Source organism: Mesoplodon bidens (assembly GCF_964165515.1).
Source record: "Mesoplodon bidens genome assembly, chromosome: 15".
NCBI classification, from domain to species: domain Eukaryota; kingdom Metazoa; phylum Chordata; class Mammalia; order Artiodactyla; family Ziphiidae; genus Mesoplodon; species Mesoplodon bidens.
The window spans coordinates 57,197,621-57,222,909 of record NC_138171.1 but is presented as its reverse complement, the minus strand read 5'-3'; the positions used below and the strand labels follow the sequence as shown (position 1 = coordinate 57,222,909).

Below are 25,289 nucleotides of genomic sequence, written 5' to 3'. Positions count from 1 at the left end.
GTATCATTTTTACTTGTGCCCCAGTATGATTTTACACTTGATCCAATGAATTATTTTGTGGAACTATTTTTATAATTTACTGAGATTGTTTTAAGCTTTATACTGGCCTCTCAATAAGCTGTCCTGAACATGCACTGAGGATCCTACCAAAATAATCCATCAGGGGTTGACTGGCAATGGGAAAGCAGTAGAGAAGCCATGTTAGGAAACTTTCTGTTAATGAACCTTGAAATTGTTATGCACTTAATAAAACAGAAAGGAACATATTCCTAGTTTTGTTTTGTTTTAAAGCTAAACTACAACTGACAAGAAAAACCAGAGATCTGAGTAAAATGCTGTAAGCAACAGATAAAATTTTTAGAAATCTGTAGCTGCATATAAATTATAAGTTAATTTTTACATACTCTAACTTAATTGTGAGACAAACTGAAAGTTTGTTAAAAATTCCTGAATAAAAAATGGACAAGGTTTTGCAAGTATTTTACTCTCTAAAAACTCACTTGGCCAAACTATCCCTATAATCAAGTATCTCAAAAAGCATTTAATTGGGGCTTATCTCTAATGTGATCTTTTAATTGCTACAAATCAGGAGGTATAAAGACTCTTCTAATATAAACAATCCAATGCAACTCAGTGAAGCCTGGGGGAATGGGAGAAGATAGGAAAGATAGGTACCTCATAGTTTGAGAGAAAATCTAGTAATTCTGATTGAGATGGGATGTAGAGAAGTGGTTTCATCACACGGCGGACAAACTTCTCAATGTAAACAGCACTCATGGGGCCTTTGTATTCGATTGGTCCAAAACTAGTGCCAAAAAAATAAAAATTAAAAATAATACACCACGCATTAAACCTGTAATATATACCTGAAATCATCAACATCACAAAATGAAAAAGTCTTGCTTTAGGATCCCAACTGTTTCATATGTAAGTAGCCTCCCTTGTCTCAGGAGGTAACTGGAGGGCCAATTAAGAACAAGCATTTTATGTAAGGGGGGGTACAAGTGGCCGTTACTTTTTTATATGAGCGTAATTCTGCAAACTGAATTTCAGAGCAAAGAACATTCATTCTAGTCTCTGAAAAAAATTAATTCTCACAATATTTCTTTAAAAAACAAAACAAAACAGACAGGCGACCCTGGAAACTGACCAAATGCCAAAGGATTCCAGGATCTTAACTACACAATTCAATTGGGGGTGGGGGGGACGTAGGGGCAGACTTTCCAAGTCACTCCAAAATAAGGAACAAGTTGAGCAGTTGGTCCTTGGCCTACTAAAAAGTAGTTATTAAATATTCTTAGATGCACTTACACAAAGGATCACTAAATGAAACTTAAACCTATTTAAAGGTTTATTACAACAACAAAAAATTATATGAAGGTATGAAATCAGGGACTTATACAAACGATCTTCCTTATTCTCTCCTCCAGTTGTGCTTGGGAATGCACAGGAATTTGATTTAGTATTGCTAAGCAATGCTTCCAACATTCATTATCCTAAACTAATCCGAATCCTCACATGGCTTTCTTCAATCTTGCACAAAAGAGACATTGCTCAAATATAATTGGATGATATGTGGTGGGGGTGAGGGAGTATGGTGAAATTCACCAATTCCATAACCATTCTTCTCTCTAAATAGAAATTGACATTAAGCTTACCATTAATAGCAACAATAGAGCACAGTAAAGAAATGTATAAATGGTGATCACATAACTATAATATATGGTTACAGAAATTAACACACATATAATGTGATGAGATAAACACAATTCTTCAGTGTGCACTGCAGAATATGATACCAGACAGAGGAATATTAGCATGAAAAAAGTAAAAATAGCGTTTTACATGCACAGCTGAGAGACTGGGTGAACAATTCTGTCAATTCAAGACTTACTACAACTCATTTGTTAACTAATTCAAGTTTTAAAATTACTACCACCACCAACCCCATCAACCACCACCAATTTTTAATTTAAAGGAAGAAATCAAAAAAATTATCTGGTAACTCATTTTGTTGAGCAAAAAGGAGGCAAGTGATCTGGAAACCTCGTTACTCAAGCAAACAGACTCTGCTGAGGTTCCCCGGTACCGTATTACAAGGGTCCCAGTGACTCATAATGAGACGATCCCAGGATGCAGGATGTAGGACACGTTTTGCCAACACACTGTAGCCATTGCCTTAGGACAAGCTGACCTAGGGCAGCTGAACTTTGCACAGTGTTTTGAGAAAACTACTCCCTGCTTCAGAGCCTTTTGTAAACTGCCTTTGTAACTGGCATCAATACAAGCCAAAAAATGGAATCTACTTTCACAAAACAGAAAAGCCTGTTAATTTCTGTAAGCAGCTACTACTAGTTAAGCCATTACACAAACAGTAGCAGCAAGAACACACACAAACAGCAGTGGTCTGTCCAGTGATGAGACTCAAGGGCCATATTTGCAACCACCATTAGTTAAAAGAACCTCAAGACTACCAAATCCTCACAGGAGAGTTTAGTTGAAGGAACACATTCATTCATATGTGTATGTATAAAACAGAGGACTTGAAGATTCTTAAATAGACTATGAAAAGGCTACCTTTTGGGTATCTCTGTGCCTTAGCACTTTCTTCTATTTTTGGAACATCGGGAATGGTAGATATTGAAACGGGTATTAATGGGTCTAAACTGACTTAAACAAGTAAAAGTTTAACGGGCAAAGATGAGGGGCAAGAACTTCAAGGCAAGTACCAGCCTCAAATTCCTCATGTGTAAAATGAGACGGTTGGACTAAGTATTTCTAAAGTTCCTTTCATGTCCTTCCAATCTTTCTAGAAAACTAAGAAAACAAATAGTGTAAGACAATGTTACACACCCACGTATCCCAAAATGACATTTGTACTCAATTCAAGGGAACTCTTTGTTATTTTAATGTCACATCAAGTTAAGTCTACCTCTGGGCAGCTGGCCTGGTTACATACAGTTGCACGACCTACACTCCCTGCTAGCCATCTGTGCCCTATTTCCTATTTCGAAACAAAGAAATGCAGGGATCTCTCCAGGGGAAGCTTATCGCCCATTACACAGCACTGACTTTGAGATCCTTCAAGTATTAACACCTTATACTTACCTTTAAGGAAAACAAAAAAAAGTAAACATCAGAAAGTCACTCTGAGAAACTGTTCTTATACCCAGAGGAAAATTTGAGGGTGGAGATAGGGTAGGAAAGCGTGTTTTTGCCCAAGTACTATTTAATAGCTCCTGAGAAACAACACTCTGTTCCAAACAAAGTTTATGTTAGAGACATGGGAGTGAGCTGAAAGATGACAGATAATCCACAAATGATGGTCTGTTGATGTCTGTAATAAATCCCAATTGATTAAGGCCCAGGAATTTTAGAGGGAGGAAATAAAGCCTAACAAAGTAAAGCTCTTACTGGTGAACTCTTCTTAAACCATTTTACAGTAACAAACTTCAAGCCAATTACAAGCAGTAACAAACTTCAAGCCAATTACAAGCAGTAACAAACTTCAAGCCAATTATACTACACAGAGTCCAAAATCCCATCTCCTGTCTCCAAAATCCTTCAAGTCAGATTTTAGACATAACACCCACAGCAAGGTCTGGGCAGTTCTCCAAAATGAAACACCAGTATTTTTGCAGCAAAATGAGTACAGTGGCACCTGATGTGGTATAAAGACTATAGGTGGCCTCTTGGTACTTCAGGCCAGATGAATGCATTTGGGGACAAAGTTCATGGAAGTCTTTCAGGTTTTAAAAGCTCTCTGGATTTCAGAATGATAGATTATAGGATTGCGGATTTGTAGTCTTTTTCTTCCCAATTTGAAAAGATGTTAGATACACTCTTAACTATGCTATGCTGCCAGGTAATGGGATAAGGACGTCTGTATATTTTATACCATAAAATACTTTTCAAACATTTGAAATGTTCAGCCACACAATGGAGTAACTGGTATAATAAAAACAATGCTATCAAATATGTAATGACATGAAAAAGTGTTCACAAAATAAAGAAAAAGCAGTTGAAGAGATAATATTACTACATGATCCCATTTTTTAATTAAAAAAGGGGGGGTGGACATGTATACTCACAGGAGGATATAAATCAAAACACACAGTGATTATGAATGGCTAATAAAATCACAGATACTTTTATTTACTTATTTTTGCTTATCTGTATTTTCTCAATTTTCTACAGTGAATATAACAAAATTCACTTTGAAACTGATAAACTTAATTGGAATTAGAAACTCTACTTGAAAGTTCTTACCTCCGATGATACAGATATATTACAGGAAAATAAAAGAAGTGTTTCTGTTTTCTGCATTTCCCCTGATTCCACCAACAGTTAACTGCGACAAACAACACCTGCAAGCCAAAGAAGGTTTCAAATAACTATAAACAGCAACTGAAAAATTGCCAAGATTTAAAAGATAAAATTATAGAAATGGAACAATTCCTCTCTGAAACAGAAAGTATTAAAAAAATTGTTTTGAGTGTTCAAAGGAGGTCATCATTTACCACGACAAGGACAAAGAAAGACACCTGTCCACAGTGTCCAGCTAGGACTCTGAATATTTTGGAGTCTGGCCCAAGAGGAGAATGATTTGCTTCAAATTCTGAAGTGAATGACACCAACAAACTTTTTTTTTTTTTTTTTTTAAATATATAATTTATTTATTTATTTTTGCTGTGTTGGGTCTTCGTTTCCGTACGAGGGCTTTCTCTAGTTGTGGCAAGTGGGGGCCACTCTTCATCGCCGCGCGCGGGCCTCTCACTATCGCGGCCTCTCTTCTTGCAGAGCACAGGCTCCAGACGCACAGGCTCAGTAGTTGTGGCTCACGGGCCTAGTTGCTCCGCGGCATGTGGGATCCTCCCAGACCAGAGCTCGAACCCATGTCCCCTGCGTTAGCAGGCAGATTCTTAACCACTGCGCCACCAGGGAAGCCCCACCAACAAACTTTTTCTAAGCATGGTTACACTAAAACTCAGTAGTAGGATGTGTCTTTTGTTAGTCAAACTGAGCATCTGAGAAGGAAAAAAATCTTACCTACAGATGAAATATCACAAATTTCAAAGGACCATTTTTAATAACTATATTAAAAATGAATAAAGATAATAGATGACTAGAGCTATGCCCTAAAATGTACCATTAGATAGCAAAATATGGATTAAGTATGTATTTATAGGTAAATGCTAAAGTATTTAAGGAGGAGTATCCCAATGTCCACAATTTACTTTGAAATGTACCCAAAATAAGATGGATTAACAGTTAGATTGTAGCAGAGTGTCTCACCTTTGCTACTACTGACACTTTGGGCTTGAATTGTTACAGGGTTTTTTGTTGATGTTATGTTTGTTTTTGTTGGGGGTGGGGTGAGGGGAGGCTCTTCCACACACTGGATGCAGCATGGTATAGGATCCCTGGCTTCTACCCATTAGATACCAGTAGCATCCCCCTCAAGTAGTGACAACCAAAGACCTCTCCACAGTCCCAAAGGTCCTCTGAGAGACAAAACTGCCTCTAGTTGAGAACCACTGATTAGAGGGATGGTAAGATAAATAAACACATGATAAAACAAGTGTAATAAAATGGTGATAGAGGGCTTCCCTGGTGGCGCAGTGGTTGGGAGTCCGCCTGCCGATGCAGGGGACACGGGTTCGTGCCCCGGTCTGGGAGGATCCCACATGCCGCGGAGCGGCTGGGCCCGTGAGCCATGGCCGCTGAGCCTGCGCGTCCGGAGCCTGTGCTCCGAAAGGGGAGAGGCCACGACGGTGAGAGGCCCGCCTACCGCAAAAAAAAAAAAAAAAAAAATGGTGATAGAATTTAAGTGGCAGGTATATGTCACCTTTGCTATATATTTAAAATTTTTTATAATAAAATATTGAAAAGTCACTTTCAGATGCCTTATATTTAGATAGCAATATTGCTCAAAACTTAGTGGAAACTCTCAAGAGCTCCTATTATAGTCTATCTATTAGAAAGAAGAGCAACAATATCTTTACTAAGGTTGACATCTCAAAAATAGGGCACAATCTACCGTGTATGCTAATTTTATTAAGAAATGTGGCACAAAAAATTTTTGCCTGTTTCTAAAAATGAACCCAGTTCTTTTCCCTACTGAGAACATAGAACAATAAGCTCTCAATTTAGAAGAAGCTGAAAAAATTTTTTGAAAAAAGCAGAGCCCATCAGTTGTGGACGGCACTGTAACCTCTACCACTTGTCCCATGACCTTTAACAAACCACTCTGCCCTCTAAACCTGAGGTCCTGTTTCAGAGGAACCAGGCTACCAGCATCAGCTTGCAGGGCTGTCCTGAGGAACAGCATGGGCCTGCACACCAGCACACCATCCCTATAGTCACTCTGAAGGACATATTCCCTAGACTGACAGTAAGATAACAAGTAATTGACACTTACCCTAAAATACAACAGATTCTCCCCTTTTCCCCAAGTTCTCTAAATTCAGAAAACTTGGGGAATGACTGACAAAGTGGTGATTTCCTTTAAGCTTGCCTCCCGGTGCTCCCTTAGAGTCCTTTCCTCCCTGCAAGTGCTGGCTTAGTTACTATCAGCCATTTTTAAGGGGGGTGACAGAGGGGGGTAAAGGGAAGACAAGGAATAGATCAATTCCATGGGTCCAAAGCTGGAACACAAAATCACAACCCCCTCAGAATCAATGTTATAGGGAATGAAGAGTTCTATTTAAATAGTACTTGGTACACATTCAGGGATATAAAACAGTTAAAAAGGCTTTGGCAGGCTGGGCAGGAAGCCTAGCCACCATTTATAACATTGTTTCTAAGAAAAACCAACTGAGAGTTCCAAATGAACTTCTGGAACTCAGCTGCACCACAAGTTACCCCAGATCAGTGGGTGTCAGCAGCAGCCTCTTAGAAATCTGCGGGATGCTTTTCTGCTGGTTGCAATGACTGGAGGAGCTATAGGGCATGCAGCGGGCAGAGGCTGTGGTACATATCCTGCAATGTTCAAAACTGCTCTGCACAGGGAATAGTCATCCACATCACCCAGAGCAGTATTAAATGTCCTGCCAAGTACTAATATTGAGGGAAACCTGTTTGTTATTATTCAAGCTCAGAACCTAACTCCATTTTATATGTGAATCCAAAGCGTGGCTTTTGTGTTCACTGAATTTCTTGGAAGACAACTTCTGTTTAATTGAAGGCAGAAAGTACTTTGTTTGGTTCAGAACTTTACCAAGAGCTGTTCACCATTTAGAAAAATCAAATCACTGAGAGCAATGCCCTCATGGCACCTAAGTTGTGAACACATCCTACTTTTATGGGCCTGCATTTGTAACTGTCCCATTCACAGTGGTTCTACATAAAGGTATAGCACTTACATACTGAAACAACATGTGATTTAATTATACACCATTTTTCTTTTTCCTCCATCTTTGTGTTACAATTAGCACATTAGATTGGCTATTTTGAAATATGTATAGGGAAGTTTTATCATCTATGAATTCCTTTTGAGGACAAAAAAGGGACATCATAAAATACATACATAAGGACAACGGGGATCCACTGGATTAAAAACCACTGCCAGACCGAAGGCATATATATCAATTGCCTATATATCCCTCTTATCTAACACAAAGGTGGCATTCATTAAATATTTGTTGAACATAGTTCTGGTCCCGGGATTTAAAAGGTCTGCCTAGGGCCTCCCTGGTGGCGCAGTGGTTGAGAGTCCGCCTGCCGATGCAGGGGATACGGGTTCGTGCCCCGGTCCGGGGGGATCCCATATGCCGCGGAGCGGCTGGGCCCGTGGGCCATGGCCGCTGGGCCTGTGCGTCTGGAGCCTGTGCTCCGCAACGGGAGAGGCCACAACAGTGAGAGGCCCGCATACCAAAAAAAAAAAAAAAGGTCTGCCTAGTTAGACTGTACTCATGATACATAAATTCCTTACATAAAATAACTAATCAGCAAATATCAAATGTATATTCAATGAGGATTTTCAGTCTTCCCACCAAAGCCAAACAGCATGGCACCCTGAGATAAGCACTGGCCTGCATCACAAGGAATTGCAGAATCTCCTCCCTCTCCTGCCTCTGACCAACTATGACCATCACAGTCAGAAATTCTATTTCTTTATAGAAGGCTTTACAATTTACGAAGTAAGGCTCCTGCCGTCACCCTGGCAAAATCAGCCATCTGGGTAACGTGTCTCTATGGGGATAACCAGCCCTGCACAGGAACTGAAGGTCATTTGATTCTCAGGCTGAATGTCAGCATTACCTGGTCTGAAAGCTGACTCGCTACTTGTTCAATTTCTGCCCTGGCGGCGATGGACTGTCCACACCACGGAGCGTAGAAGAACAGGAGCACCACCTCCGAATCCTGGCGAATGTGCTCTGCGTAGTCCAGCTGCCCCTGGAAGAGGTCAAGAACCGGAGACCTCGAGGAGAAAAAGCTGACAGGTGGCTTTGCTGGAATTATCACATCTTTTGCTCGACTAAAAAAAGAGCAAACACAAACAAGATTGTTTAATTTATCTTCTTCTAACAACAGCTCTGTGTGGAAGAAGAATGAAGCTTAAAAGAAAAGTCTTCTTTTGAAAAAGAAAATGGAGTTCCCAAAACACTGTCCTGGAGTATAAAAGCAATATTTTGTGCTAAGTTAAGGCAACATTTGGCTGAGAGAATGCAAGATATGAATAACACGTTAAAACGATTCTTGGACTTCCCCGGTGGTGCAGTGGTTAAGAATCCGCCTGCCAATGCAGGGGACACACATTTGATCGCTGGACCGAGAAGATACCATGCCTCGGAGCGACTAAGCCCATGCACCACAACTACTGAGCCTGCACTCTAGAGCCCACGAGCCACACTACTGATCCTGCGCGCCCAGAGCCTGTGCTCCGCAACAAGAAAAGCCACAGCAATGAGAAGCCCGCGCACCACAACAAAGAGTAGCCCCCGCTTGCTGTCACCAGAGAAAGCCCGCACACAGCAACGAAGACCCAACGCAGCCAAAAATTTAAAAACATAAATAAATAAATAACAAAAACGATTTTTTTGTGTGTGTGTGGTACGCGGGCCTCTCACTGTTGTGGCCTCTCCCGTTGCGCAGCACAGGCTCCGGACGCGCAGGCTCAGCAGCCCACGGGCCCAGCCGCTCCGCGGCATGTGGGATCTTCCCAGACCAGGGCACGAACCCGTGTCCCCTGCATCGGCAGGCGGACTCTCAACCACTGCGCCACCAGGGAAGCCCACAAAAACGATTTTTTAAAAATTTATTTTATTTATTTTTGGCTGCATTGGGTCTTCATTGCTGTGCGCGGGCTTTCTCTAGTGGTGGTGAGCGGGAGCTACTCTTCTTTGTGATGAGCGGGCTTCTCATTGCGGTGGCTCCTCTTGTTGCGGAGCACAGGCTCTAGGCTCGCAGGTTTCAGTAGTTGTGGCACGCGGGCTCAGCAGTTGTGGCACATGGGCTTAGTTGCTCCGCGGCATGTGGGATCTTCCCGGACCAGGGCTTGAACCCATGTCCCCTGCATTGGCAGACGGATTCTTAACCACTGCGCCACCAGGGAAGTCCACAAAAACGATTCTTAACAATGTCTGCCCAGGTATGGGGTGGGAGGGCAGTGGAGAGCAGAAGAGAAGGGTGTCTTTGAGAGAGCGCCAAATCCTAACCACTAGACCACCAGGAAGAGTTGAGAACGGTGACTCTGAATAATCCAGATCCTTTCCTCCCCCACCCAAAAGACTCCATCCTTATCTCTCTGCAGCCTTGCTCTCCACAAAAGCCACTGATCTCCAGGGTTTCAGAGCCACCTGTGAGTCACTCAGAAATAAGGGGAGGGAGCACATGTGGCACCACTAATAGGCATGGGAAATGCTTACAATCAACTCACATTAAGTTTATTGGCTGGAGTTGGCCTGTAGGGCACTCAGGCAAAAGTAATAATTAAATAATAATGTAGATTTCTCCAGATATATGTCATGATCCGAAGGTTAATAAAGATGAATAACAAAGCAACAGCCCATTTTACTGGAAAACAGGTTTCCTAAGTACGTATTTGAGATTCCCAGAAGGTCAGGAGGAGAAAGAAAATAAAACTAAACAAGTAGTCAGAAGTCACAGAGCTGCCACTATATCCCCATCAAGACAAAAAGGTCTCGGCTCAAGCTGTATCCCACCAAGTTAAAGAGTCCTAGTAAATGCCTTGAGCTGTCCACATATCTGCATTAAAATAGTATAAAACCATTAAAGCAGCTTAGCTAAGAAACCAATAGAGAAAATAAAAATGGAACGCTAAAAAATATTCAATTAACCCAAAAGAGGTAATTCCCTGGCAGTCCAGTGGTTGGGACTCTGTGCTTTCACTGCTGAGGGCCTAGGTTCAGTCCCTGGTTGGGGGACTAAGATCCCGCAGGCCCCAAGGTGCAGGGGGGAAAAAAATGCAGAAAAGGACCAAGAAAAGAACAAAAACCAGAAGGTACAAATGGAAAACAAATAGCCAGAAGGTAGACATAAACCCAACCATATCAATAATTACATTAAATATGAAAGGACTAAACCACCCAATTAAGAGGAAGAGATTGCCAGGTTGGATAATGAAGCAAAACCCAACCATATGCCATCTAAAAGCATTTTGAACATAAAGACATAAGGATGGGAAAAAATAAACCACATAAATAGTAAGCATAAAAAAGCTGTAGTAACTCACTAGGTGAAAGGATAAATAAACTGGGGTGTATTCTTACAATTAAATGTTAACTCAGCAATAAAAAAAAACCTGATACACACTATAACTGGATGAGTTTCAAAATAATTATAACGAATGAAAGAAGTCAGGCACTAAAGAATACATACGAGTGCATTTATATGAAATTCCAAAACAGGCAAAACCAATAATGAAATGAATCACATCAGTGGTTGTCTAGAGCTGGGAGTGGGGCAGGAAGGCTAACTGCAGAGGGGTAGTGAGGAAATTTTCTGGGGACAAGGAAATGTTCTATATCTTGACTAAGAGAATGGAGGTGGTTACATTTGCCAAAAGTCATGGACCTATACATGTAAAATGTGTGAATTTTACTGAATGTAAATTATACTACAATGAAGTTGATTAGCAAAAAGCTTTGCTGGTGTGTCACCTCCTTGGTGAGGATTGCTCTGATGAGTCTACCAGAAGCAGGCGGCTCTCAAATTTTTTTATCTCAGCTTCCCGCTGAGAAGTTGCTTTCATAGCCCTCACCATAATCTGTAACTTACTTATTTTACCTGTTTATTAACTCCATGAGGGCAAGGATCCTGGCTCCCTTTTTCACTGTTACATCCTCACTGAGTTCCCAGTACTCTGAAGTTCAGTAATTTGTGAAATGAACAAACCTATCCTACACCTTACCTGAACCTATGTGAAAGCAAATTAAACATAAATCCATACAGACGTATATTATATTATTAAGAACAATCTAAAAGAATGAAAATGTCAGGGACGCCCCCCGCTTGCCGCAACTAGAGGAAGCCGGCTTGCAGCGCAAAGTTCCAGAGAGCCCAGGTTCTACTAAAGTACCTGGCACATATATAGTGTTCACTGGAAATGCCCTGAATGGTCTATTTCTTATGAATAAAAGAAATGCCAGGCAACATTTGCTAAACCATTTGCTGATAAGAAATGCTTTATCATCTGTATTTTTCAAAAACATTTGACCATGAATTATTTTTATTCAATCCTGGTGGCAAGCTTGAGGGTTTTAGATATCTGTAATCCTTATCTTCTGTATAAAGAGACATAGAGCTGTAATGTTTCTTTATGAAGGTATGAAAATACATTCTGTTAATACAGATTGTGAAGGAGATAATAAATTAGTTTGCTTTGCTTATTTAAAAAAAAAAAAAGTCAGGGACTTCCCTGGTGGTGCAGTGGTTAAGAATCCGCCTGCCAATGCAGGGGACATGGGTTTGAGCCCTGGTCCAGGAAGATCCCACATGCCATGGAGCAACTAAGCCCGTGAGCCACAACTACTGAGCCTGCGCTCTGGAGCCCACGAGCCACAACTACTGAGCCCGCGTGCCACAACTACTGAAGCCCACGCACCTAGAGCCTGTGCTCTGCAACAAGAGAAGCCACCGCACTGCAAAGAAGAGTAGCCCCCGCTAGCCACAACTAAAGAAAGCCCACGCGCAGCAACACAGACCCAACGCAGCCAAAAATAAGTAAATAAATAAATACATTTATTTATTTTAAAAAATGTCAGAAGGTCCATTTGCCTTACTAGGGGTGATTCTAAGGAACACCTAATTGTGTTCTAACTTTACACGTGTGCAAATGAACTTGATAATCTGGTTTCTCAGAACACAGCAAAGTAGAAAGAAGGAGGAGCAGGAAGGAATGTGCTGCTAGCTCTGAGATACACAGCAGACAGCCAGATATTTAGAATCGAAAGAGAAATCACACAAATACCCAAGACCTAAGCTACTCTAAAAGCCTTGGGTCACTTAGTTTGAGGAAAAGAGTCCACCCACTTCTCTACATCTAGAAGGTGTCAGCTTCCTGAGTTAAGACAGTTTTAAATATATTGCTTCCCCATTTTAACCAAAAATTATTAACATCACAAAGCAATGCTGTTAAAGGTTGCTATTAAATGCAAATCTCCTATTTATGCACTCACACTAACATTTTAACTCTGCAATCAGGGAGATCTGTCTATGTAAAATATCTTCATAACCTGAAAAACAGTCACTTACACAATAATTCAAAAAAAAAAAAGTTCAGTAAGCAAATGCTACTGTGCTTCAGGCACTGCTCTACAGGAACCAAGGCTATAGGAGGAAGCACACGTTCTCAAGGGGCTTCTTTTCTCAAGGGAGACAGGCAAACAACCAAACGTGTAAACAAACATAAAACCACACAAAATGATCATGTTCTGTGGAGAATTTAACACAGTGATGAGACAGGAGACCTGGAAGCTCCTCAATGGGGTGGTGGGCAGGGTGGTATCTTTTTTTATAAATTTATTTATTTATTTTTTTGGCTGTGTTGGGTCTTCGTTTCTGTGCGAGGGCTTTCTCTAGTTGCGGCGAGCAGGGGCCACTCTTCATCGCGGTGCACGGGCCTCTCACTGTTGTGGCCTCTCTTGTTGCGGAGCACAGGCTCCAGACGCACAGGCTCAGTAGCTGTGGCTCACGGGCCAGGTGCTCCGCGGCATGTGGGATCTTCCCAGATCAGGGCTCGAACCCGTGTTCCCTGCATTGGCAGGCAGATAACCACTGCGCCACCAGGGAAGCCCAGGGTGGTATCTTTTAAGCTAAGACCTGAGTGACAAGAAGACAGTCATGCAGAGGGGAGGGAGGTCTTGCAGCGAATAAGTGACACATTTCTCAGCAAGTAAAAAATGCTCCTCTTTGGAGGTATTATTTTTCTACTATTCAAATTTCGTCTTAAAAGTTAAATACGCAATCTGAGGGAAAATGTAGGTCTGTGACAGTCAAACAGAGGATAATCATCAACTTAGTACTGTTGCTCTGCATGTTCAGAGCAGCTCCTCAAGTAAATGAGCCAGATAAACCCATGGCCCGTCAAAAAGCAAACATTAACCAGGGCAGAGAAACATATGCCTCTGCCCCAACAGAAACATTCACGAGTTTCCATTTAACTCCTAAATTTGCTCTCGTTTTTAAGAAACTACACCTAGATCAAAGATTTCCTGCAGCTTTGAAGTGTAAATCTCAGGCACCAAAAACTCAAGAGTTGGCTGCAAACAAGGAAGGCCTCTTGCAACTCCCAATTTTTGTATGAGACTCATACTCTACACTTCCTCCCAAAGGATCTGAAGCAGCTTTGAGCTTACAAAACGAAATAAAGCAAAATGAATATATAAAGCAAAATACATATAGAGATAATAGAGACAAACACACGAACACACTCTCACAATTTTTTTCCCCCACAAAAAAACACACCCACAAATCAGGGTAAAAGGAAAGTGAGGATGAAGTCATGGAGATTCAATGCATAGAAAAGCAGGTAGCACAGAGATTTAAGTTCCCAGAAATGCACAATTATTCATAGTGTTTCAACCCTAAATCAACCTTTTCTTAATGTTATCTGATTTGAACTCAGCTAAGCAACAAGACAGTGAAGAGGGCTGTCACCTATTTCAGACCTGGAGCTATTAATAAAAATTAATTTAAAAAAATTCTACTCTCCTTTAAGCCTCTGTCCTCATTAACACAAAGATCTTAAAAGTAAAATAGGAAAAGAGTGGCAGAAATGTTAGAGTCAGTTGTAGAGCGATAAAGTAGTATCATGACACCATTCCATCAAAGGAGACTCTAAAAAAATCAATCTGAGTCTATTAAAAGACTGTGAAATTTGCCAGTGGCACACAAAGAAGCTGGACAGGCAAGCAGCCTGTTCACTGGTTCACTCTCCTTGCCTGAAGCAGGTGGGGACCTTGCTCAGTCTGCTCTAGTAATTGGATTTACACTCTTCCATCTTCCTGAAATCTCAAAGCACTTTCATATCTATTAAGCCCTGTTCTCTCAAACACCGCACGTTATTACTATAGATGGACAAAGTGATGCAAGTAAGCCCCCCAACCCTTGCAGGAGAGAAAACCTCTCCTCCTAATTTGAATCCAAATACCACCTTGCAATATTCTACCTTGTAAAATACTTTGTCTAATTTCCTTGTGCAGGACGTGATAAAGAACCAGGTAAAGAGACTAATTGCTGACAATAAAGGATTCAAATTCCGGTTCAGCCACTTATTAGGTGGATGTGATTTGGGGCAAGTTTTGCATCACGACCAAAGCTCCACTCCTTCGTGTGTAAATTGGACGGGTAAGAGTATGTATATCCAGACTTTACTGGATTGAGACTTAAGTGATCCATATTAGGCTCTCAGATCATGTGTTAAGTGAATTAAATGCATTCATGTAATCTGTAGTTCTCAAACAGGCGATTCTGTTCCCCAAAGGGCATTTGGTATTGTCTGGAGACACTTCTGGTTGTCACACTGGGGTGGAGGGGTAGGGGCAGGCAGTAGGTACTGGCATGTAGTAGGCAGAGGCCAGGGATGCCGCTAAACATCCCATAATGTACAGGACAGCCCGCCACAACAAGGATTATCTGACTCAAGATATCAACAGTACCAAGGCTGAGAAACCCCGCTGGTAGTATAGCACCTGGCACATAGCAAATGCTCAATGACAGTCATTATAATTTGTACTTTCTACTACAATCCCCAATCCTTTGACATCTCTTTGACAACAGGAGCCACATATTGTCTTTAACAGACTCAATAAAAATGTTCCAAGTTGAAATCTTCCTCGTGGCCAATACGCCAGTCAGTGGCACCACAGATGTATAAATTGGAGTCCCAGGAGATACACTGTGGATTTGGGAGCCCAAAAGCACTCCTGAAATGTAAAGTAAATTTTCTATTTGTGTACTTTCCCAAAGAGAGACATTAACTTTCACTCTTCCTGCTCACTACACTCCAGCCTACTCAGGCCCTCCTTCCAGTTCCAGGAAAACACCAGCCTTGTCCAGCCTCAGGTCAAAGGACCTTTGCACTTGCTCTTTCCTCTCCCCTGGACGCTTCCCCCAGATCTCCCCAATGCTGGCCCCTTCCCCTTCGTGGGTGCGTTTTCTATCCAGCTCCCTTAGGAAGGCCTTTCTGCCCCACCCTCTTCGCTTCTATTCCCTGCACAGCACTTACTGAAGCTCTTTAAAATTATATTAAGTTTTCTTATTTACTGTCTGTACCACCCCCTGGAATGGAGAACAGGGACTTATTATCTTCATCGCTCACCTGGATGAGCGCTCCGCACACAAGAGGTGCGGATAAATAATCGCTATATCGATGAGTGCATGAATTCTCAACATGTGGGACGCTAAAGGTTGTCTACGCCTAGCCTAGGCATAAGGGAAATAAAATGGGTGATGAGGGTCCTGCAGCCTGGGCAGAAGTGACAGGTGCACCCCCAAGAAACCCCAACAGCTGACAAGCAGCTCGGAACCTGGCCCGCCTTCCTCGGTATTAAAATGGGAGGAAGGGGCGCCGGGCAGCACCCCAAAACCTCGCCTTATGGCTCGCTGGCCGGAGAGAAGGGAACGCGGCGGGCATGGCCGCATGCTGGAGGAGGGTCAAGTCCATCGCTCCAGGCAAAGTCAGGCCCGACTTCCCCGGAGGCCGCTACGACCCTCGACCCCGAGGCCCAAGCCGGCTACGCGCCGCCCGCCGGGCCGAGGCGGCGCCGGGCCCGGGGGTGCGGGCCGCCTCACCTGCAGGTGAACTTGAGTGCGAGGAGCAGCGCGCAGCCGAGCGCCACGGCCCCGCAGAGCAGCTCGGGCCGCCGGCGCGCCATGAGGGAGGCGCCGCGCAGCCCGCGGCGGAGCCGGCCCTCCGAGGAAGCAGCCGGGGCCGGACTGAGGGAGCCGGAGCCCGCGGGGCCGCCGCCACCGCCACCCTCGTCCTCGGCGTCGTCGCTGCTGCTGCCGCCGCCGCCGCGGCCTCCGCATTCCGACATTACATGCTCCCCGTCGCCGGCTTTATACCGCCGCCACCGCCAAGGGCCCGAAGGCCCGGCCCGGCCCGTCGCGCCCCAATCCCGCAACTCGCCGAGGCAGCTAACCCGTACGGCCCACGTCAGCCCCGTCGCAGACGCGACGCCCGCCCACGCGCAGGCGGCTCCGCCCCCACCCGAGAGGCTACGTGGACACCACCCATCAGCCACGCCCCCATAGAGCCACGCCCCCTCGTTTACGGAGTCTGCGCGGATCCGTTCCCCGCTGGCGGCGGGACAGCCGCGGCGTAATCCCACAGGCCCCGCCCCCGTCCCTGACGTATGCGCCGAAGCCGCCATAGCCACATGCTCGCTCAGGTACCCCGTCCACTGAGTCTGCGCAGGCGCCGGAGCCCAGCGTCCGGCCACTCCTATCGTTGCATCTACCCAGCGCAGACCTCAGCAGCCCCGGGCTACAGGGAGTCCTCGTTTGGCTCCTTGAGTTGAAAGAGCCGCGATGGTGACAGCAGTCGTGTCTGCTAATATCACTACAGGCTCCAGAGGATGTAGGTGCCATTTATTGTCCCCGCTTAATGAACGGAAAACATGTACAGAGGCGAGAAGCGTCCGCGGATCCGGGAGTGAGGCGGGAGAGGTTACGGCCTCGGTTTACACATCTGTAAAATGGGAGTGATATCAGTACCACCCTCACAGAGCTGCTTTGAGGATTTTTTTATATAAATTTATTTTATTTACTTGTGGCTGTGTTGGGTCTTCGTTACTGTGCACAGGCTTTCTCTGGTTGCGGCAAGCGGAGGCTACTCTGTTGCAGTGCGTGGGCTTCTCATTGCAGTGGCTTCTCGTTGCGGAGCATGGGCTCTAGGTGTGCGGGCTTCAGTACTTGTGGCACACGGGCTCAGTAGTTGTGGCTCGTGGGCTCTAGAGTGCGGACTCAGTAATTGTGGCACGTGGGCTCAGTTGCTCCGCGGCATGAGGGATCTTCCCACACCAGGGCTCAAACCCGTGTCCCCTGCATTGGCAGGCGAATTCATAACCACTGCGCCACCAGGGAAGCCCTGCTTGGAGAATTAAATGAGGTCATTGATTGAAACTGCCGGGCCCATAGTGAGTACTCAAATTTTAGTGACTGTCATCTCCCAGTGTCCATTTCCTGCACCAGTGAAGTGCTGTGCGCCTGAGCACCATGTCCCTACATCACACCCCTGGGAGGAGGGTCTGTACAGCCTGTACTCACTTCACAGATGCGAAAACCGAGGTTTGGAAAAGCCACGTGACTGCAGCCACAAAGCTAGTAGGTGAGGAATTCAGGCTCAAAGGCAAGGTTAACAAGCCGCTCCAGCGACCCACTGTCGACTCTAAATCCTCTGAGACTCTAAATGTTAGGTCCTTTCTAAGTAAGTTTTTTTTTTTAATTAATTTATTTTTGGCCGCATTGAGTCTTTGTTGCTGCGCAGGCTTTTTCTAGTTCTGGCAAGTGGGGGCTACTCTTCGTTGTGGTGCGCGGGGTTCTCATTGCGGTGGCTTCTCTTGTTGCGGAGCATGGGCTTTGGGCATAAGGCTTCAGTAGTTGTGGCACACGGGCTCAGTAGTTGTGGCGCACGGGCTTAGTTGCCCTGTGGCATGTGGGATCTTCCTGGATCAGGACTCGAACCCGTGTCCCCTGCAGTGGCAGGCAGAGTCTTAACCACTGCGCCACGGGAAGTCCCTCTAAATAAGTTTTTGTGATTAAAAACAAGTCGGAGAAGGATGAAATATGAGTTGAGAGTGACAGGAAGGGATTGTTTCCCTGGGACAAGTGTACCTGGAGCTAAGAGAATGTCCGTAATTACCAAATTGCTCGGGCCACAGATCTAGACTCGACTTCCGTTGTCAATAACTACAAACCAGGCAGATAAAACTCGGAGGGAACTAAGGCAGTATGATGCCACGCAAAAAAACAAACAAAAAAAACCAGGAGATGAAACCCTACCTGTGCCGCAAACCAGCCGCGTGACCCCAGTGCGGATTTTCCAGGGATGTAAAATGTGCTATGAATGGTCACCTTTGTAGGTGACCCAGAGCATTAAGTGTGTTAACCGCGGAGGCCCAACATGGTAGCTCATATTCACCTGCCATTTTGCTCTTTGGTTTCTACACCTCTTTGTTCTTTACTTCCTTCTTTTGTATTAAGTGGATCTTTTCTAAAACATTATTAATTCCTTTAATGATTTAAAACTTTTTTTTTTAGTTACTTCAGATTTATACTAACTTAACTTCAGTAAGATAGGGAAGCTGCTCCAATACAGCTGTTTCCTCCTCCCTTTTTTATGCTATTATTACTCTTTTTAATCTACTACAAACTGAATAATATAGTGTTACATTATTGTTTTATATAATCTTATTGGAAGAAGCTAGAAGAGAAAAAATGTATTTCTAGTTTTTAAAAAAATATTAACCTTATTTACCATTTCTAGTTCTCTTGATTTCTTTGTGTAGATTTAAGTTACATAGTATATTACTAACAAAAACAAATATGGTCCGAAGTCACCAGTACCCATTCACTGTAGGTTGCTAGAACAGAATCCACACTACTCTTCCGTAAGACACCTGTCGTTTGCACAGGACTTTATAAGGTTCAAAGTACTTTTGCTGCCTGTGGGTTATCTCATGAGACCCACATTATCTTATGGCAATGCAGGGCGGAGTCTTACAGGCCAGGAAACCACCCTGGATCAACAAAAGGATGTTTCCTTTACTATTCTCTTTCTAGACATCTGGCTGCTGCTCTGGCCCTAGGTGTTCTCCTGAAACAAAGATAAATTCATTTCAGATTACACCAGGCCATCTGGGTCAGGCTGCACAGCTTTTCAAGGCTATGTCAGCCCTAACTAGTCCACATCAACCAATATCTGAGCTTTCATGGCCACTTTTTATGCCATGATCAAGGTGGTGGCATTTGAGTAGGGGGCAGGGGGAAGATTACATATATTTCTCCCAGGTGTTAATCCTTTTCTTAGAATCGGAGAGAAATAATGCTTGTTAATTTTTTTTCTTAATCAGAGCTCTTTTGTTTTCCTTTCGTGTGCTAATAATCATTTTTCCCCTGCCCCAAATTTTGTAATTCTGTCTTTTTAACTGTCTCATTACTATTGTGTCTAAGCCAAATTTGGTTATTTTTTAAAAGTGAGTTACTATGGTAACTCAGTATCACTTGCTTCAAATATTTTATTCTACTTTGCCCTTTAAGCAGTTTCCTTTTTTTAGATATATAAATGTATTTATTTATTTATTATTTTTGGCTGCGTTGGGTCTGTGTTGCCGCGCGTGGGCTTTCTCTAGTTGCGGCGAGCGGGGACTACCCTTCGTTGTGGTGTGCGGGTTTCTCACTGCGGTGGCTTCTCTTCTTGTGGAGCACGGGCTCTAGAGCGCAGGCTCAGTAGTTGTGGCACACGGGCTTAGTTGCTCCACGGCATGTGGGATATTCGCGGACCAGGGCTCGAAACCATGTCCTCTGCATTGGCAGGTGGATTCTTAACCACTGCGCCACCAGGGAAGTCACTCACCAGTTTCCTTAATTCTGAGTCTCTGGTTTGGTATTCTGTCAGTGTTTCTTACACAAGAAAACCCATATTTTACATTCTGTAGTTTCAACTAAATTTTTTAAAAGTTGAAGTACAGTTTACAGTATTGTGTTAGTTTCAGGTGTACAGCATAGTGGTTTTTTGCAGATTTATGTTCCATTATAGGTTATTACAAGATATTGGGTAATTCCCTGTGCTATATACAAGGTATAGTAAATCCTTGTTGCTTATCTATTTTATGTATAGTAGTTTGTATCTGTTGATCCCATACTCCTAATTGTTCCTTCCCTCCCTCCCTCTCTCCTTTGGTAACCGTTAAGTTTGTTTTCTGTATCTGTCTGCTTCTGTTTTGTATATGGATTCATTTGTATTATTTTTTTAGGTTCCACATATAATGGATATTATATAGTATCTATCTTTCTCTTGGTTCTCTAAGCATGATATCCTGTGGCCCATCCATGTTGCTGCAAATGGCAATATTTCATTTTTTTATGGCTGAGTTGATATTCCATTGTACGTATATATACATATATATAGCATATATATGTATAAAACATCTAATGCTTGTTTTTTTATTTTTGGTTGCGTTGGGTCTTTGTTGCTGCGTGTGGGCTTTCTCTCGCGAGCGGGGGCTACTCTTCGTTGTGGTGCGCGGGCTTCTCATTGTGGTGGCTTCTCTTGTTGTGGAGCAGTGCTCTAGGCACACGGGCTTCAGTCGTTGTGGCATGTGGACTCATTAGTTGTGGCTCAATGCAGTTGAGCAGTTGCCTACAGCTTGAAAAGCAGGGGGAGTGAGTAGACTAGGGTGTGGGTTTGGTTTTGTTTTGTTTCAGGTAATGAAATACTCTAAAATTCATTGTGGTGATTGTAGCACATTTGGAATCTACTAAAACCATGGATTTGTACTTTAAAATGGTAAAACTTTTGTTATAAAAATTGTATGTCAATTTGTTAACTGTTGAAAAAAATCCACCCTGGAGGAGATATGGAGATAAACATGTCCAAGTAGACATGCCAGTTATTAGTTTCGTCTGCTGTTAATATTCGGGTTTTGCTCTTTCATACTTTTTTTTTCTTGCCCTTTCCCCCCCACCACACCTCCTTCTCCTCTTCACTTCTAGGGTGGAGGTGTGACTTCACCATGGAATAATTAGCATTGACTTCCTGATGCTGAGACCAAGACTGTGGCCAGGGGGGTTCTTAGCCAAAATGAGGCAAAAAACTGGATGATTTAGGCAGAAATGGAATTTACTGAAAGGATAGTTCAGAGCACAGAGAACTGCAAGAAAGCCCAGGCACAGAGAATTTGAGGTGGGGATGTGGGTGTGGAAAACAAACAATTCTCGTCTTGACCGGTCAAACTTCAAGTTTCTAGCCTAGATTCCAAAGGTTAAGACAACCAACTTGTTAAACTGCAAGCTAAAACAGAGCACCAGAGACAGCTTTTTAACATCTATTCTCCCTGGAAAAAAAGGATAAAAAGGAGTTTGGAAGGATGGAGAAGAAAAACATCATGAAGGCCATCAGACTAGGGAAACCTAGCAGAATGATAACACTGCCAGTCTGCTCTACAGAAACAGATTACTTATTTGGCAAATAAGATGCACTGCTAACGCACCTGCCAAATAAAACTGGTCCCAACTGCCTTCCATTCATGGAGGGAAACCAGTCTCCTGTGGTCCTCAAGGAGTCCCCCGGGCTTGCCTTTCACTCTGCGGCCTCTGGTTCTGCTGAAGGCACCGCTTCTCTCTCATCTCTCTACTTGCAGCCATGCTCCCCCCACCCAGGCTGGACTCGCACTGAACAAAGACCCTTTTCTGTTTTCCCCAAACCCCACTGAGTCAAGGTTGTCACGAAGAAGTGACTTTCGAGTCCATCAGCCATTCCTTCTGACTCCCACCCCCAACAGGGACTCTGCACTGGCAGTGTCCTCGTGAGGTGGCGGCCCCCTAACCCTGACAATGACTCTTCTCCCTAGCTCGCCAGGTCAGGAGCAGATCTGGGTCTCAGGACAGCTCAGCCCTTTCCTTGTCTCTGCCAGCAGGTCCTGACCACACCTTCAGTGGTCTTTCAACAACCAAAACGGCCCTATAGAAGGCGCTGTGCTAGACAGTCGTGTCTGTGGAATCCCACAGCCCACGTCTTAGCTGACCATGTGTCCCCTTGCTGGGCATTCATCTGAATGAGACATAGAAGAGCCCCCAGAGGGGTTAGCATGTCAGTCATTAAGAGAAGCCTCTTAGCAACCTGAGTCGGAGGAGAGCGGGACAGAGTGAAAGTTGCTGCCATGTCTCTCTAATTTGCCTTCTGCCATTAATTGCTTAAATGAAAGTGTTTTTTAAAAAAAATCTAGGCAATTCCCTGGCAGTCCAGTGGGTAGGAGTCTACGCTTTCACTGCTGAGGGCCCAGGTTCGATCCCTGGTCGTCGGGGAACAGGGATTCCGCAAGCCGAGCGGTGCGGCCAAAAAAAAAACAAAAACAAAAAACTAACCTTGTGATTTTAGTACCCAGTTTTAACAATTCTTTAAGGAATTGGCAAGGACCACACCAAAAAAATGAAAGACATCTATATATAAAATCTTTATTACGGGCAGTATTGGTCCATACACTACACAATACCAACAGTACAAGTTTAATCTTTCAAAATCATCATTTAAACAGCAAAAGACCAAGAAATAAAATTTGAGTCAACTGATTATTTTTCAAAATATTCTCAATGCACATTATCCTCAGTTCCCTTATTATAGTGAAACATACAAATACAGAAAAATACCCCATTTAACATATACTAGTGTTAAATGGTTATTTGGCTTAAAATCTGAGTTAAGAAAATCCTTTTTAGCAACCTACATACAGATAAGTAGCAAACTTTATTATATTAGACAAATTCATTCCTCTTAAAACATGTGAAGAATTTCATCCATCATGTGTTCTGATCCTAGTACAGTGTTTCTCTCTCACCATCATGATTCTTATCTGAAGGACCAACTCAAGAAGTCATCCTCACATAACCTTATCCTCTTCCCCAACACAGTTCATCCAAAAGTCTGTTCAACAGATGGCAACCAGTAGCAGTCACTTTGCCATTTGATGCCGTGAGAGCCTGGCCAGACCTGTCAAACAGCCCGTTTTCCTACCTACTGTGGGTTGCTGCTCAGGAGGGACGAGAGACGCCAATACAAGCAGAAAATCTGCAGCTCCTCTGCTACGTGCCTTACAACACTTTCAATTTTTCTGGTCAATGCTCTGATTAGGTAACATACATAAAAGCCAGCATATTAGTTTAAATCTTTAAACAAAAAACTATATTTTCCAAAGTCATTATCATTGGGGGCAATTAAGTGATCTTTTCGTGCTTTGTTGAGCTTCATCTTTAGGGCATCTCTTCTCTCTTCCCATTCATGAAGTTCAGCATTGCCATGTGCAAATTTACAGCTGCTTCCTTCCGTGCAAGTACCATTCATATACCTGTTAGGACAAGTCAGCTTGGTAAGCATCCACCAGCTTGGTAAGCGTCCACCAGTTGTTAATAAAAATCTTTAAAATGTGTTCTTCACTACCTTTATGGTTTGCATTAAACTTTTAGCTCGAAATCTTAATCCTAGAAAAATGAATATTTTATTGCCTTGACATCTACAATAATTAGTACTTTAAACTATTTAAATGCACTATTTAATGAAAAATACAGATTGTTGGGGAAAAAAAGACTATGCTCCTTCTTGATGCAGTGGAAAGAAATCAGAAGGGGCAGGAAGTAAAAAATATCTTCAATAATTCTATGTATCACATGGATCTAAGTTTGGAAGTCAAATAGAAACAGCAACAACAAAATGAGGAGCAATTCAAAATTACCTAGCTTTTCATTGAAAAATTTTCTAAGTAAACTTAAAATACTAATATTTTCCTTTGACCTGAGAAAGTTCCAGATTTATACTTGGAATATAATTCAAAGGCAGTTTCAAAACTGATGAACATCTACTACGAGAAAGATTATTGTGAAGGGTCAGAGAATCTCCACTGCCATCTCAGAGATCATTTGGGCAAGCCTGAATGAACTTATTTCCCTATTTGGTTATCTTTAAGACTTTCACGCCAGTACCGGCAGACTAGTGAATCTTTTCATGTAACGCAGAAGAGTGAAGAAATGTTCAAGGAGCAACTAAACTGTGAGCTCAAATCCAAGCATCCAGGACTAGAAGATTTTATCACCCAGATACTCTGTCTACTCACAAGGTCAGCAGTTTTCATGTGGGAAACTGAAGAGACCCACATACCTATCGCAAATACTAAAATATCCTGTTGGAAAGCGGTGCTGCCAGCAGTACTGGTCATCTTCAGTGTGGAAAACCTTCTCCTTGTGCTTCTCTGAGGAGATGTGGCCCTGCCACTGCTTCTCACTGTTACAGTTCTTCCCACACATCCAGCAGTGGAAGTCCACCTAGAGTGCACGGAAGACACACATCCCGTCAGTGGCTGCTGTCTGTGTGGCCCCTGACGGGTCACATGTGTTCAGGCACCAGAACAACTAGAAACGACTCCACCTAAGACCCAGACTCTACTGTTGGGGAGCCCGTCCAGTGGGGGAAGCTGGGTGAGAACATAAAACTCAAAGTCAAGAGCAGGACCAAGGAGAGGGTGGCCAGCACACAGGAAGCAGAGAGCAGGGGCGATGGACTGGGCCAGGGGTCCAGGCAGTCTCTGGCAAGGAGCTAGTGTGCAAACAAGGGAGTCTGTCAGCAGGACAAGGCCAGGTTCAAACAAGGATTCCGGGGAGGATTAATACCACGAGGGAAAGCAGAGAGGATGTGAAAACCCGGGACTCGCCCACTGCAGAAGGATGAGCAACTCCAGCCTTGCACATGAACTGAGCCCCTACTATGGGCCAGGACTTGTGCCAGGGGCCAGGGAAGTACACGTGCTGGGAAGACACCACCCTGGGGGCACAGACCCACACATTAGGAACCCTGTGCTCCCACATATACAAGCGTGCAGTGTTTGAGTAGTATTGACTATTTCCCAAATGCCCTGCAACACTGGGTAAGAAGGTTCGCAGAGACAGGTCAACCTCATGACCCAGCAAGTTGGGGTGACCCTGGCTCTGGAAACCCTGGTAGTACTTAAGAAAAGGTGGTGAGGGGGTCAGTGCTGAGCCTTGGCAGAGAAAGCAGAGTTCACAGGGCGTATCATGCACAGAGACGTGTCCATGACCTGCATCTGAATGGCTCAATA

The 25,289-nt window shown here is 43.6% G+C and overlaps 2 protein-coding genes across 5 annotated transcripts in view; both read right to left on the bottom strand.

The window, feature by feature from the left end:
• TXNDC11 (thioredoxin domain containing 11) overlaps nt 1-16,632 on the bottom strand; it is a 67,268-nt gene extending 50,636 nt beyond the window's left edge. Inside the window, exons 1-5 of one of the 3 annotated variants that reach the window (XM_081256610.1) lie at nt 16,258-16,632; nt 15,785-15,888; nt 8,263-8,479; nt 4,270-4,367; nt 676-805 (exon numbers count right to left, since the gene is read on the bottom strand). In XM_081256610.1, the coding sequence (XP_081112736.1) occupies nt 676-805; nt 4,270-4,367; nt 8,263-8,479; nt 15,785-15,888; nt 16,258-16,494 (786 nt within the window). In that variant the 5' untranslated portion in view covers nt 16,495-16,632. Of the gene's footprint in view, nt 1-675; nt 806-4,269; nt 4,368-8,262; nt 8,480-15,784; nt 15,889-16,257 lie in introns of those variants that run through there. The other 2 variants (XM_081256608.1, XM_081256609.1) reach the window with 2 other exon arrangements.
• A 5,989-nt stretch (nt 16,633-22,621) lies between these two features.
• ZC3H7A (zinc finger CCCH-type containing 7A) overlaps nt 22,622-25,289 on the bottom strand; it is a 35,355-nt gene continuing 32,687 nt past the window's right edge. For both annotated transcript variants that reach the window (XM_081255841.1, XM_081255842.1), the window contains exons 22-23: nt 24,335-24,498; nt 22,622-23,528 (exon numbers count right to left, since the gene is read on the bottom strand). In XM_081255841.1, coding sequence (XP_081111967.1) covers nt 23,339-23,528; nt 24,335-24,498 — 354 coding nt within the window. In that variant the 3' untranslated portion in view covers nt 22,622-23,338. The remainder of the gene's footprint in view (nt 23,529-24,334; nt 24,499-25,289) is intronic.